This window comes from Mus caroli, chromosome 9 (genome assembly GCF_900094665.2).
Source record: "Mus caroli chromosome 9, CAROLI_EIJ_v1.1, whole genome shotgun sequence".
Classification (NCBI taxonomy): Eukaryota; Metazoa; Chordata; class Mammalia; order Rodentia; family Muridae; genus Mus; species Mus caroli.
The window spans coordinates 70,734,339-70,750,476 of record NC_034578.1 but is presented as its reverse complement, the minus strand read 5'-3'; the positions used below and the strand labels follow the sequence as shown (position 1 = coordinate 70,750,476).

The following is a 16,138-nucleotide window of genomic DNA, read 5'->3' as shown; positions in this document are numbered from 1 at the left end:
TCTCTCTCTCTGTGTCTCTCTCTGTCTCTCTGTCTCTCTGTCTCTGTCTCTCTCTCTCTCTCTCCCCCCCCCTGCTTTATGGATGCCGCATATGTAAGCTCTGAGCTATTGTAACAGTGCCATATCTGTCTGCTGCCATGTTACCCACCATGATGGTCATGGACTCACCCTCTGAAGTTGTAGCTTCCATAAACTCTTCTATGTCTTAGTCATAGTGTCTTATCACAGCAATAGAAAGCTAATTAAGACACCCAGTATTAAGGAGGAAGAAATAGGTGGATCCCTGGGACTCTTATGAGCTAGCTTAGTCTACTTGGTGAGTTCAAGCTGGTGAGAGACCTTGTCTTTTTTAAATAAATATGTATAGTATCTTTCTGTTTCATTAATTAATTATTTTCCTTGATTAGAATCAACTATGATTCTTTAGCTTTTCTCGTTTAAAAAAAATAGTGGGTGGTGAGGAATGAGGAATAACATCTAAGGTTGCCCCCTGGCCCCCACACATGTTTGTACATACATGTACTCAAACACAGATATGCACATGCATACAGACATACATGAGTATGGACACACATACACACACACACAACTGGATGAATATAAATAGGCAGACATGGAATTCTAACAGCATATGGCTCTACCATTCTCACTTCCTTAGCCTCTTGCCTTGTAGTCACAAACTAGGCTTTAGCATCCAAGTGTCTTCCCCAGCTAAAAGGCATCACAAAAGCAAATGACAATAAGACTAAAGGCTGTACTCAATAAAGAATTGTGTAGCAAATACTAGTAACATGAACAGACCCTGCCAAGCACTCTTTCTGGGGTCTTTTTGATCAGTAATTAATTGACAAAAGAATGCTGAGTCTTTTCTCCTCAATAAACTCAGTGTGTCTCATTGTCCAAGACTACAGTATCTGCATGAAGTCTGGGAAGGTAACCATTTCCTACTGGGTACATTCACCACATGAAATTCTCTCATTGAAAAGCAGTGGAGAATTAGATGCTGAGTGGTGGCAGCCCTGCCGGGTGGAACAGGATCAGTGATTTGGGGCAAAGCACAGTTCAACAGTCAGGTCAGCCGTCTTGATGATTTGTGCCAATCACAGAGGTCAGGCACAGCTTCCAGAGATGGGACACAAGTCAGACTGACTTTTATAGTCACCCGAGTGATTAACTTTACTGTGGCCCTGAACTCTCTGTTGTAGTGATTCTTTCATCTTTAGTTTTCATTTTGATGGATGGGAGTAGAGGGGGCAGTAATAAAGGCCAGCCAAGCTTGTTGTCTTCCCTTCCCTTCCCTAAGAACACGCCATTGAGGCTGGAGAAGGAAAATCTAAGATTTAAGTTCATCTGCATATCTCAGTAGCTTTGCTGGACAAAGTGACCTTAGACTGCTTCACAAAGTTCTAGAAGCTTCTAGAAGGCAATGCTTCTATCTTCAGCTTCCATGTTTTCTCCATGGGAGTTAGAATAGGAGTGGTCTTTAACCTTTGTTTGCCATGTGTGATTCTGAAGATGGCAATTCACCGAACAGTTAGAACTTTTAATTGAGTAAAAAGTCATCAAAAGTCTTTTAACTTATGCTGCTATTCAGCTGTGACTCTCTTAAGCACAGGAGTTTCAAAGACTAGAGTTACATGGCTCATACATCTACTTTTTATTATTATTCTTTTTTATCAGATATTTTCTTTATATACATTTCAAATTTCAAATGCTATCCCAAAAGTTCCCTATACCCTCCCCCCGCCCTGCTCCCCTACCCACCCACTCCCGCTTCTTGGCCCTGGAATTCCCCTGTACTGGGGCATATAAAGTTTGCAATACCAAGGGGCCTCTCTTCCCAGTGATGGCCGAGTAGGCCATCTTCTGCTACATATGCAGCTAGAGATACGAGCTCTGGGGGTACTGGTTAGTTCATATTGTTGTTCTACCTATAGGGTTGCAGACCCCTTCAGCTCCTTGGACGCTTTCTCTAGCTTCTCCATTGGGAGCCCTGTGTTCTATCTTATAGATGACTGTGAGCATCTGCTTCTATATTTGCCAGGCACTGGCATAGCCTCATACGAGACAGCTATACCAGGGTCCCTTCATCAAAATCTTGTTGGCATATGCATACATCTACTTCTTAAATTAAGGAGAGCTTCTAGTTTGCCAAGACTCTGCAAAATGTAATTTGGTATTTATAGACCACTGATGTAGTCAGAAATCCTTGCTCCCCAGTCTCCCCTCACCCACTCATTATTTTATACTTTTATAAGGAAACTAAAAGCCAGGACAGAAGCCTGTCTACTACCTGCAATGGTTTTATTCCAGTTGCCAACTTAATGTGAGGTAGAATCAGCTGAGAAAGGAATTTCAGTGAGGGGTCGTGTAGGTCAGGCTCGCCTATAGGCATGTCTGGGGGTGAGAGGGTTATAATCATTATATTAACTGATAGGAGAAGACCCAGTGTAAAAGTGGGCAACACCATTCCCGACATTTGAATTCTGAACTGTGAAAAAAGTAGAATGAAAAGAAGAAAAGGAAAAAGCAAGCTGAGCATGCATGCTCTCTGCTCTTGCCTATGGATGTAGCCAGCTGTTTAAAGTTCATGTTACCTTCGTTTCCTTACAGTGGAAATCCTTTCTCCATAAGCCTGTCTTGTCAGGTATTTATTTTATCACAGAAACAGGAAGCAAGGCTTGTGGGGTATTTTGTGAGTTTGTGTGTGTGGCTTTCATACTCCACTTCTTTGTATTAGATACATCTGATTCCAACTTTATATTTACTAACACAGCTCCATACTCTCCCCAGCCAAATACTTTTATGGAGAGCACAGTCCCACACTGACACAGTCCTGATGGCAGCAGCAAGAAGTAGGACTCAATTCTTATAGGATCTGCAGAGATAAATCATAAAATCCTTTAAAAGCAATCAATCCCTTCAGAGTATTAAGTCTGTGCTTGCTTCCCAGAAGAAAATATCTTTTTAAAATGTTTTTTTTTTAAACACACACACTAGCTGTTTCCATTCCCATGGTCGGAAATTAATAAATGTCATTAATTTTCTAGGGGTCCAGGGTAGTGTGCAGGATTAAAGCAGGGGGTGAAGTGTGTTTTCTTCTGCTGATACACTGCCATATGAATGGGAATTCATTTCTCTGCAGAATAACTCCAGTCTCTCTACTAGGACAACTGCACCATTTCCTGTCATTCACAGGGGTAGGTGGGTGACTTACCTGAAGAATGGGATGGCATTAAAGACCCAGAGATGGACTCTGAGCCACTATCATGCCCTGTGGTTGTGACTTTGGACAGTGGTTGACATCAGTGCTCCTCTGTCTTTGTAGAATGGGAACAGTAATGTTCATGAATAGCTGGATTACATTGAGTGTGGTTTGCTTCTTATTTCTATCTCCCTGTCTTGTGTTTCCTTGGTACAGAGGGAAAAATTCATAAAACTACTGGACCAGTTGCATAACTCCTTAAGGATTGACCTGTCAAAGTACAGGGTAGGTACAACATAATTTCCCTTAAGGTAGGGAAATCTTCCTTTCTCTGGGTAATTTCTTCCCTAAGGTAGGGAAATCTGCCTTTGTTCGAGGTAATTTCTCAACATAGTTATCATTGCCTGTCCTGAAATAGGAAAGTAATACTGATTTTTGAGTCTGATACATTGGAAGCAATCCTCAAGAGATTCTTTGTTGTTCTCATACTCGGGGTGCACATAAACCCTAACAATAACAATATACTGTGTGTGTGCAGCTCACTCTTGGAATTCTTAACAACCATCTGGTGGAATGCCCGTGAGCCGATTCATCAAGAGAACACAAGGTCCAGCCTTATTTTGAGAATGTATTTATTAAAAGTCTGTAATCATAATTGCAGGTGCTTTTTTTTATAACTTATATTCATCAATGTTTTATTTGAACATTTTCTTTTTCATATATGTGTCTCCTACATTCATTTTTAATTAATCTCTTAATGATGAATAGCTAAATGTTAGATAGATGAATAGATAAATTAATGGATGAATAAATAGATAGATGAAAATATAGGTTGATTAGATAGATGGTGACTGAATAGACATATAGACAGATGAATAGATTGATGATGAATGGATGGATGATAAATAAATGGATAGATAAGTTGATTGATAGGTAGATTATAGATAGATAGATAGATAGATAGATAGATAGATAGATAGATAGATAGACAGATAGACAGACAGACAGACAGGTAATTGCATATTTCTGAGAATTACAAACTGAATGTTTTCAAGGTCCAATTGCATGTTGAAAGTAACATCATTATAAGACGACAACATCACACCTACCAGTCTACTATAGAAGGTATTTCAGGGCAAGATGAGCCTTGAACACAAGTTATGTGTCATCATGTAACCACTAAGCCAACTCAGGGTCATATGACATATCCAGGAGTCAGTTTGGGATTCTCTGATGACTGTAGAAAACCTATGCAAAAACAATCATCAGTTAATTAAAGAGCTTTCTTAAGGTTAAAACCATTTGTTCTTTCAAGTTCTCTTATAAAGGCATTTTGCTTTTCCCCCAGAATTCTAAATATCTGTATTTTTAAGTAACTGGTCTCAGGGCACCTCAGTATGGAGAAAGTCATGTCTCAAACTCATATTTTAGATCTTGGCATACAATCTTATTTTCTATAACTAGAAGTTTCTTTGTGGCTGAAAAGTGAACATTATCACCTGTACTGTGTTCAAAGTAACTTTTGAAAATTAAGCCCATCTTTGGAAAATGATAAAAATATTTTAAAATATACTAATATCCCTTCTTTGAAAAGGGTATTTTATAAGCAGGAATTAGTCCTTTAATGTTGCATAACTGATAATGTAGTATTCGTTTAAAACCTTGTCTTTATTGATGCACAGTTTGATCCATTGATACGATGGATTTGTTCATTTTCAGCTCTCCATTCTCCACTCTCACCACCCTCTCTCTCCTGCTGGAACACTTCTTATCAACCCCACCCCCCACTGTCCTATCTTCATCTTGTGTGTGGTACACTGAGTTTAACTAGGTTTTCTTGTCTGAGTATGGGTAAGAGGTTATTTACCGGAACACCGAAACTCATCAGTGGCTGCTAAACGCCTGAAGAAAATGTTACCCTGAGGATGAATAAAAAGGTCTGACTTTCTGAGATGAATAGCAGAATATTTCTAAACCTTCTGTTTTTCAGAATGTTCTGTGATAAGAATTTAGAAAGAAGAATACTTTTTATAAATTATTAACTGTTATATGACTTACTTCATGCTTTTAATTTTTTTCACACTAAGCTTGTTTTCATTAGTTTCCATACTATGTCAACAACTTGATCCATCTCTGTTTCCTATTTAACCAGGAAAACTTTCCAGCCAGCAACAGTGAGAGACTACAGGACCTAAAGTCCACTGTGGACCTGTTGACCAGCATCACCTTCTTCCGGATGAAGGTATCTCATCTCATTCCCACAATGCCTTGGTGTGACATCAGAACCCATTTGTCCTTGGACAGAGCTTGGCTTGATCCTGCTCTTGACCAGGTCCAGCCAGAAATCCTGGGCTAGATGACTTTTCCAACATAAGGTTTATCAAAGAAACAAGTGTCACTTTACACTGATACATTGGGTCAGAACTAAATGTGTCTTGGATGCTCTTTCAGTAACAATACAAGACACTTTTTAAGAAACAGCAAAGTTATTATGCTAAGTCAAAGAAGAGTTACATTCAAGTATTAACAGAGATGGTTTGCTGACTTTTTACTGCAGGAGAAGAGCTGACTCCTCTTCACCTAATGGTGCTAGCGCACAGTGTTAGCCTTGGCAATTCTTTTATGAGAATTGGTCACATGATTTCTTGGTGCAGTTGGCTATAATCTACCAAACTCTCTAGCCATTTCTGTTTTAATATATTCCTTCTTTAATATCAAATTCTGGACAGTCATAATTTAGTGAAGCAGTTAATTTATGTTAAGCTTTTCAAACACAGCTTTCTAGGATGTACACATTCTATTCTTTTCTCTTTGAAATAGGGTAATATGAGAGTTGGTCAGCAAGTCCTAAGACATCAAATAAAACAAAACAAAACAAAACAACAACATTCTAGGCTATTTTTTCTCACTTACCATTAGTTCTGTTATTTATAGCACTAAAAAATAAAAATAATAAAAGTAAATAGGATTTTATAATAGAAAACAAAAGCATACTGTATGGATGATCATTAGTTATCAGGATCCATTGGTGACTGTAGTAACCAGAATTTGTATCTGTTCTGATCTCATAGTACCAGTGTATACAGAATGCTAGAGAGAACTGGTCAAGGCTCAGTGAAAATGCTTACTCAGTTTTGACAAGTGATGGGTGCCACTGCAGGAGGATAAAAGGGTAGGAACAATGGAGCCTCTCCAGTGAAAAGCATCTGCCCATGTCCCCCCATCATGACCACACTGATGATTGTGATTCTACTGTTTATTTCACTAGCAAAAGGAACAAAGAAAATAGAATGTCCTCAAGTAGTGATACAGCCCACCACCTTCCCCATCTGTATGTCATTTATCCTCTTCTTTCTTTTGTATTGTTGATTGTCACATAGAGTTTGTTTTCTAGAAACAATCACACACACACACACACACACACACACACACACACACACACGCATGCGGTTTGCACTTTGTACTCGCTCCTCTTAAACACTAACACACTGGCTAGATTCCTCCCCATGCTACTGAATCAGCAGCTTCACTCTGCCCACTCTATACTCTCTACTATCAATTACACATTTAATTTCTTTAAAACACGTTCCATGTACTGGAGACATGTTTCAGCAGTAAAGAGCACTTTCTGCTCTTCCAGTGGACCTAGGCTCCATTCCCAACACCTACATCATTGCTCACAACCACCTACAATCCCAGTTCCAACGGATCTGATGTACTTTTCTCATCTTTATGAAAACTGCTTATATGTGGTTCACAGACTACATTTAGGTGAACACCCATACATGTTAATAAATCTTTGAAACGTTGTTTGACTTCACTTACCCCAGATTCAAAACTCTTCAAAATTTTTCTCTCCTTCTATTTATTTTGCGGGAGAATTATAATTTAGTTACAACATTTCTCCCTTCAAACACTCCCATACACCCTTTCCTCTCATCCCGCTCTCTTTAAAATTCATGGCCTTTTTATTTCGTTTTTTTGTACTAATTTTTATTGGGCTCTACATTTGTGTGTGTGTGTGTATGTGTGTGTGTATTACATTCATGCAGTGGTGGCACACACCTTAATCCCAGCACTCAGATGAGTTTGGTCTAAAGAGTGAGTTTTGAGACAACCAGGCCTACAGAGAGAGAAATACTGTCTCAGGAAATAACAACAAAACCATCTTGCATTGATTTATTGAGGGGCAAAATGGACACACATGTAGAGATCAGAGGGCAACTTGCAGGACTCAGTCATCTCATTCCACTGTGTGGTTTCCAGGGATTAAATTCGGGTCATGAGACTAGACAACAGTGTCCCTTATCCACTTAGCCATATCACCTGCCTTACTTAAACATTTTCTCAGGCCGTGTATTTTAAACATAGTCAAATCACTTGGATATTGTTGAAATGGCTTTATGGGTTTGTAGCATTCTGTTATTTAAAAAAAAATGATTTGTCTGCCAGGTCCTGGAGCTGCAGAGCCCCCCAAAGGCCAGTGCAGTTGTGAAGGACTGTGTCAGGGCTTGTCTGGATTCCACATACAAGTATATCTTCGACAACTGCCATGAACTCTATTCTCAGCTGATAGACCCGGTAAGAGGAGAAGTACAGCTTTATAAGTGCTGTCGTTCTGTTTCTAATATTTGTTTCAATGCACATAAAATAACAGAAAATGGGGAACTATACTCATTTAGTCTCGCATTAACCACAGTTTAAGAATTCCCATCTCATGTCTTCACATTTGAACATCATTTCCCTACATTTGAGCTAATTTATTCCTCACAATAGCTTTGTGTGGCAAAGGCAGATATTATTGTCTCTGTTTTTCAGGTGCATAATTGCAATTAGAAGAATTAAATGTCTTGCTCCAGTTCACAGAGTGGGTAGCAGTTCCTTTGAGGGAAACCCGACATTAGGCCTGGAAATCATTAAGTGGAAATGTTCCACACTCTTTTCTGTTTGTTTTCCTCCTTCTTCTTTTAGTAAACATCTAGAGAAAAAGAGATAAAGCTCCCATTGAAAATCCAGATGTGGAGGCTGGGAATGTAGCTCAGTTGGGAAGTTGATTACTTTACATGCTCAAAGCCATGGGTTTAAGCCCCTACACTGCATAAACCTGGCATGGTGGCTCATGCCTGTAATCTAGACATTTGAGGGTGGAGACAGGGGGCAGGGGGTTCAACAGTTCAAGGTCATTCTATATCATATGTTCAAAGACATTTGGGCTTATATTGAGACCTTGTGCCCCAAAATAAGGAAAATGAAAGGAAAAGGACAAAGGGAGAAGTGTTCAATTGTGGAAACAGCTACATCAGATTTTAAAGTCTCCTTCGGAACTATTGGTGTGACTATTCTATATTATTACCTAGGCCTTAGACTCCTCTTTTCACTTTTGTAGTGATTAGAGAACCCTGTATGTAATTCTTTTACAGAGCTAAAAGTGTAGATATTTCAACAGTGGTGTTGCCAAATCTTTATTTGAGCAATCAAGGTCATGGGATAAGTAATTTGATAACACAGACTGTAACCACCACCAGGAAAGATGGAATTCTGTAGTTGTTATCCACCAAAAAATTATCCATGCACAAGATAGCATATCACACAACTTGGGTACTCTGTGGATGCCGGAAGCTGTAGTTACTATTTTGTTTATAAATGCACACGAGTTCAGACCCTAAGACTGATCTTAATGTGTGTTCTGATGCTTACACGCTAGAATTTGTGGAACAAAACCTCAGTCATGGTTTTTCTCTTCTATAAAATAGATAGGATGCCTTCCTGTCTGCTTCAGAATTGGGTTATGAAACCAAGACATGCTGCCAAGCACCTAGAGAATCAGAAATCACTGCAGAAGCATCAGTGATGACAACTGCGTAAAAACACACAGGATAGAGCCCAGTGAAAATCTCTTAACATGGTAATTTTGTCAAAGCACAGGCCTAGGTTGAGAGGCAAATGTGAAATCTGAAACAATGTTATGAGGAGCTCTGAGCCAACTCAAGGAGTCTTAAACAATTAAGTGAGACACGTTTTATGCTAAAAGTTAACATTTGAAATCTTCCAGTAAATCTAGATGCTGTCACCTTTATTAACTTGAATTTGTTTATAGAAGTAAATATTATATGTAGGAATAAATATGTATGTATATATATATATATATAATAAATTAATGTTTTATTTATAAGCAGGACAGAATGGTGTAGCATAGATAAAGTAGACTCAATGCTAGACACCTTCTTAGAAAAGTCTTATGTTTAGTGTTACGTTTTCAGATTTCTCCTGAAGATCCCCATGTCACAACAGTGTTGAAGAGAAGGCTTGAAATAAACAGGGAGCAAATCATCCAATGTCCTACCAAATATACACCTAGCTTGGTGCTAACCCATAAGTGGGGTCTATGCATATGGTAATTGGTGATCTTTGCACGCTATTTCAAGAGAAAACTAAAGGATAATACAATCTTAGGAAGAAATGACTTGGTCCCTTTCTCTAATTTCCTTACTGCATTTGTTTTTCTCAAATATTCTACATGGCTCTCTATGACTGGGTTCTATTTCCTTACCATTCTTTCAAATGTCCTATCGAAAAATGCATCCTGCTATATTGCTTTTAAAAAAAGAATATATCTTTTGAATTCTTTGCTTGACTTTTTAAGCAGGAGGATGGTAAAGATGGCCAAGGAAAAACAATCCAAACTATATAGGAAAATTATTTCTGGGGTTTTCATCTTAGGTAGGGAAAAGAGTTTAAAGCCATCAATAAATTCACAGATATACAATAAATTTTTGGCTCCCCCCTTTCTTTTGGCTTTGTCATGTACCAGATACTGTAAAAGAAAAAGGGGGAGAGGAGAATAAATAGGACAAACACAATCACTATGGACTTACTTCTGGCCAGGGGTTTACATCAAAGCCATAATTACACCAGTAACTAAAAGAATGTCAAATTCCAGGGAACAAAAACCATGATGTAGTTTTAAAATACAGAAAGGGAAGAGCCACTGGAGCCTGGGATATAGGAAATGGTTAATGTATTACAGCTGCTGCTGCAAGCCTGTCTAGACTACACTGAGACCTAACGCACTGTACCGTCCTCATTCGGTGTGGGGGTTGGCGAGATGGCTCAGTGCCTATGAGCACTTGCAGAGCATAGTCACTTACAACCATTTGTAATTCCAGTTCCAGGGTGCCTAATGCCCTCTTCTGGCCTCCTTGAGCACTGCATTCACAGGGCGCACATACACAGATGTAAGCAAATCTTGAAAAGTCACAGCATGGTTGGCTCCACCTATCAAGCTGACACCTGTGATTGGACTCAGGTTACATATAACCTACTAAAACACTCTTCACTGGGTTACCAATCACGTGGACTTGGCCTAAATCACTTAGTTCTCTAACCTCATTTAGTTCCTCTTAAACACTTTCTGTTCTAAGCAGTCACTCCCTTACTTAATTGTATCTCACCAGCTGTTCCCCCTCTGAGATTTTTAATCCCAGACCTCCACCTCCAAGAATTTTGAGTGTCATAGCCACCACCCAATGCTTTGCCTTAGCCTCCAGCTATACAGAATGATTCAGTTCAGGATGCCAAACACCTGCCAGCTGAACTAAAAAATTCTAAATGGAAACCAACTCGTTGAAAGTGAGGCACTGGATCCAGGCAAGATAGGATCCAGAATCTTGACCATTTCTTTCATTCTGCAGGCAGCTCTTATGAGACCTAGATGAGAACAGGCTATCCTGCCTGCTTTGTTCAACACAGAACCCTGTCTCTGGTTTGGGAGGCACTAAGATGATCTAGGAGGAGCTGTAGCTTTGAAAGGAGACCCATTTGAACTTCAAAGTTCCCATCAACTAGGAATCAACTGAGTCTTAAGAAAATTTCTTTACAGAAATTTCTTTACAGCTTTGATTTCTTTGTTTATTAAGAGGGGATAATGTTAATTACACTTGCTGCCCAAATTGCTGCGGGAGCTAAGGGAGGTAATGTGTGTGAGTACCTTGCCTGCAGATGCCCAGGAGGTCAACCTGTGATCCATTCCAGCAGTGCCTGCTTTGTTCCCGAATTAAAAATTGGCAATGGGACTTATCTGTAACATGCATTGAAAGGTAAACTTTGGTTCAGTGCTTTCCTTATAGAGCCCCGTGGTTAGTTAGTTAGTTATATAGAGGTGCCGTTTGCAACACACAAAATCCAGTTTTCTGGGCCCACCAGTCTCTCTCTGAAATGTAAAGGTTGTTACTTTCCATCTGCTCCCAGGGAATCTTCCAGGTATTTGGAAGCACTGAAATGTGTTCTGTAATTAAGCTTGGCACCAGAGCTCTATCCAGATCGCCACTTCTGCAAATGTGCCTTGCTTCCCACTCCTCTCTGGTGGCTCAGCTTCTGGCATGGGTCCCTTTCATAACCTGTCACAGCAGCAGGCCTCCATCATCCTCTTTCACAGGGAAACCTCCACTTTTGCCCTCACTCAAGGAATGCAAAACAGGAACACCACAAAGTTTTGCATAAAATTATCACCATAGGGGCTAAAGAGATGGCTTCAAGGCTGCTCTTACAGAAGCCTGGGCTTAATTCTCAGCCGTCAAGTACAAAGTCTCAAACCACCTGGAAATCCACTCCAGGGGATCTGATGTCCTCTTCTGACCTCTGCAGACACTGCATTCACATATGCACATAAGTACCAATATACATGATTGAAAATAAAAGTAAAAAATTCAAGATTATGACAATATTTACCTCTTCCTGTGCACCCTTTCAAAAAGATTATATTTAATTAGATCTCATCTATATATATATATATATATATATATGTATATATGTATATATATATCCCTAGTTTATGCAAATGGTGGCATACTATGCAATATTGTATGGAGCCTTATTTCATTTTCTGTGTCTTAGAGATGATCCCATAATTAATGCACAGGAACATTCTGATATTTCACATTTGCATAGCATAGTATTAGATGGACACTTTGCAGTTTATTTAACTCTTCCCTCTTGATAGAAATTTAAATTATTTCATATTACATTATTTAAAACAGTGCTCAGAAAATCTTATATATAACTTTGTGTCTCATAAAAGAAAGTGTATCTCTTAGAATTCTAAAAGATATGTTTGATGGAAGAGAAACAGACTTACAATTTTAAGGGATACTAACAAATTACCCTCCAAAGAGGTTTTAAAGTATTTTAGGCACTGCAATAATCTATAGCAGGGTCTTTTTTCTGTAGAGTAGCCATAAAAAGTCCTACAAAAGCTAATATCTTGGGCCATCTGGGCAGCTCTAAAAAATAGATTTCATAATTAATAAGCCAAACAGTTTCATTTCCCATCGTAGTGGAGGTTGAAAAGGCCGGCAGAATGACTCTAGCAGGTTCAGTGTCTGGTGTGACCCACTGTCTCCTTCCCAGGCTTCACCTTCGAGGTGTGCCTCTCTTAGCAGAGGAGCCAGGCGTCTCCTGCCTACCCCTTCGTACGGACACTGTGTCATGAGAGAGTAAGAGCTCCTCTCCTTGGTCTTTGCTCTGTATAAGCTCAGTGTCGGGATGTTTTCTCATCTGGATTTTAGATCCAGGATATGAATTCCAGTATACATTAACATCAGCACAAAATAGAAGCAGTTGTTCTGATTTTCCTTCATTTGACAGACATGGACGAATGAGTTGTTATATGCGTGTATCTTATTATTGACGTTTAAAGGTGTTTTGTATGTTAGAACTCCAACACTTGACCAAAGTATATGATATTTTTGATCAGTAGGATTTTTACTCTATAGTAAATAAGTTGGATCTCTGTTCTGATAAAGGCTACAATGTGAATTTCTTTAAATTATACCTATCAGGGCTTTGCTGTCTAATTTTATGCCATCAGTTGCATCGACACATAGTTATTTGGACGTGACATCTTGGTGAGAACTACCATCCTTGCTGTAAGATTAGCTTTCAAACCCGGCCACAGGTTTTTGTCTGTGATGTATGCATACAGACGGCCGTTTTAATGTTTGGATGCCTGACTCCCTGAAGAGTTATCCTGCTATGGAGCGTGGTGAAACATTGCCTTACAGTAATATTTCAGTGACAGTTTGAAAACAAAAGTATGAATTATAGAAGAGTATTAAATCAACAAATAACATCCCCGCCTTGCCTTGCATCCGTCCTAAAATACAGCCCAGAGAAGAGCGGAAGGACTTTCTCCTTTTCTTCCACTGTCTAGCAGGACTCTGGAAATTGGTTTCATGAAATATTAAACTTGAAAACAGTTGTAAAGCCCCATGTCAGGAATAAAGTGGCTTTCTCAATTCTAAATTTACTGCTCAAAATCCTTTTTAACTGTGAAAGGGCCAGCTATTTCTTTTTAGGAGTGTAAAAGTATACATACTTTTTGTACACTGATAAATTGTAAATGGTAAGACAGAAATTAGTTCTCTCTTAACTGGTTTATTGGGGGGGGTAAAAAGATAAGCTCAGAAAAATAAACTGATTGGCAAGGGTGAAATTTTTAGGAGAAAGCCATTTGTGAAGCTAATCATAAGAAAGGCAGAAGGAAATCCATGTAAGCCATTCTCAGTGGACTCCTTCAGTGGCACTGGATTCCCAGTGGACTCCCTCAGTGGCACTGGATTCCTGGTGGACTCCCTCAGTGGCACTGGATTCCTGGTGGACTCCCTCAGTGGCACTGGATTCCCAGAGAACTCCCTCAGGGACACTGGATTCCCAGTGGACTCTCTCAGTGGCACTGGATTCTCAGTGGACTCCCTCAGTGGCAGTGGATTCCCAGTGGACTCCCTTAGTGGCTGTGCATGTCCCCCTCACTCTTAGAACTGCACTTCTTACCAGAATTGTGTTTTCTTCTTCAAAAGAATATTTCTATTCCTTTCTTGACTTTTCTCAAAAACTGTGTAGTCTTGACTGTAGTAATGGTAGAGGTGTACCCAGATGCCTTAGTTTTAAAGGAAAAAAATGAACATTTAGAGGATTTTATATTCAAACAGCCCCCAAGGCTCTTCTCATAATTCACTCAAATATTTGACCAAGGCAAGGCAGGGTACTCAGGGATGATGTTGACATTCAAGGAAGTACATCAGTTGAGATTAAACTAAGGATGAACCGTGCTTATATCACCGTTATCCTTATGTGCCCCACAGATGTGCCTGTTTATGCAGGTCCCTGGCCTCTTCCTGTTCCATGGACCAGAGTGTTAACTCATTCACCTCCCAAGTTCATTTTCTATTGCATTGTTAGCAAAGTGGTGGAGTCCAGGGTCCACGGCATCAGCAACTCCTGGAGAGTATTTAGCAAAGCACATGCTCAGGCCCCTCCCCCAGCTCTGAAGCAGAAGGTTTTGAGGGTAGGACCCACCAAACTGCTCAACAAGCCCTGCAGGAGATTCGGCTATTCCATCATTATTTGAGAATCATGGATGCACAGTGTGACTCAGAGAAGTAAAGGAGAGGTTTTAACAACAGATGGAAAGTGGCCCGAGAGAGTAAGGATGGGAGGCATGGAAGCACAAGGTCCAGACAGAGTGTTATTTAAAAGAGAAGAAAAATGAGTTCACATCTGTGCACAATCTCAGACTTGGGAGGGGGTCTGATGCAGCCAGAGAGCACATCTGGAGCAGCTGCTATCAATCGCAAGGCTGAGCTGACCCTGAGGCCCAGTAAGAATGTAGGTGTTACCATTCATTTGACACAAGTAACTAAGCAGCGAATTTTGTGGGGACTGCAGCATGGGGTCCCTTTTTCCTGACTGGTAAGGCCAAGAACTAAAAGACGTGTAGGAAGCTAAGTTTAACATTTTGAGTTTGTCCTGGAAGAACTGTGGAGCCTGTAGGAATTTTACATAGGAGCCTTGCGCGATCAGATTCACATTTGTAAAGATGGAGCCGACAGCAGCAGAGACTTAACTGGAGGGGCAGGATTAGGAGCATGGAGAGCAGTTCACAGGCTCCTCAGGTTATCTTGCTCCATTATGGATCCTAATCGAACCCAATTTATATGGCTTGTTCTTTCTAGAATAATTCGTTTACAAAACTATGTCATAGCTCTGTGGTGTGTGTTGGGGAACACTAACATATGCGGACTATAAGCATCTCACCTCTGAAAAAAGCTCATTTCAGTTTGGGGAATCGTTGGCAACTATGGGTATTTATAGACTGTACCATGAAAATAAGCTATTTTTTTAAAAACCCAATAAAAATCATATAATTGTGTTGAAGCAAGTTTAAATTCTTGTTTCTTTCAATTGGGCTGAAATTCTGTCCATTTGGCACAGGTGCTTTCTCTCTTAACGCTGATGAGAAACTCCAGTCTGACCTTTGCTACCCATGAGCTTTGTGAAAGTGGGAAAAGGAGTCTTTTACTTAACTGATACAATATAAAACAAGAAGAATGGGATCCGGTGGGGAAATAAACACATGCATCTTTGTTGTTAAAGACTGCAGAAGTGCACATTATCTGTTAGTGATATAGCAGACTCGATTGAGTTAGGTGGTTACCCAAGCCTTCACCAGAAAATAATTACCTAAAATGAAAAGAAAAATTAAATTGCATGAAAATATTTCAAATTTTAAAATAAAAGTAATGTTTTGTTTGTAAGTATTTGTACTGAAAGCCCTCTGGCCCCTGGAATCTAGTTCAGTCTTTCTATCTTTCTTTCTTTCTTTCTTTTCCTTTTCTTTTCCTTTTTTTCTTTTTCTTTTCTTTTTTCTTGGACAAGGGGGCCTGCAGGGTTTAGTGACATTCTATACAATTTCAAATTCAATTCAGTATCAAGTGTCAGGGGCTCTTGTAATCTGATGCAGTTCATGCTTTCCTTGAGGGACAATAAGATTTCAATTCAGGAGGACCACAGGCCTCATCCGGCTGGATCAGCGCCTGGGTAGCGGGAGCGCAGGGTTGCCTGACACCCGCCAGCTACCCACGACCCCCGCCGCAGGAT

The 16,138-nt window shown here is 39.8% G+C and overlaps 1 protein-coding gene across 3 annotated transcripts in view; it reads left to right on the top strand.

Annotated features, from left to right (window-relative positions):
* The window catches only part of Unc13c (unc-13 homolog C), a 463,067-nt gene that overhangs the window by 278,508 nt on the left and 168,421 nt on the right, over positions 1 to 16,138 (top strand). For all 3 annotated transcript variants that reach the window (XM_021171690.2, XM_029481908.1, XM_029481909.1), the window contains 3 exons: positions 3,422 to 3,490; positions 5,358 to 5,447; positions 7,658 to 7,786. In XM_021171690.2, coding sequence (XP_021027349.1) covers positions 3,422 to 3,490; positions 5,358 to 5,447; positions 7,658 to 7,786 — 288 coding nt within the window. The remainder of the gene's footprint in view (positions 1 to 3,421; positions 3,491 to 5,357; positions 5,448 to 7,657; positions 7,787 to 16,138) is intronic.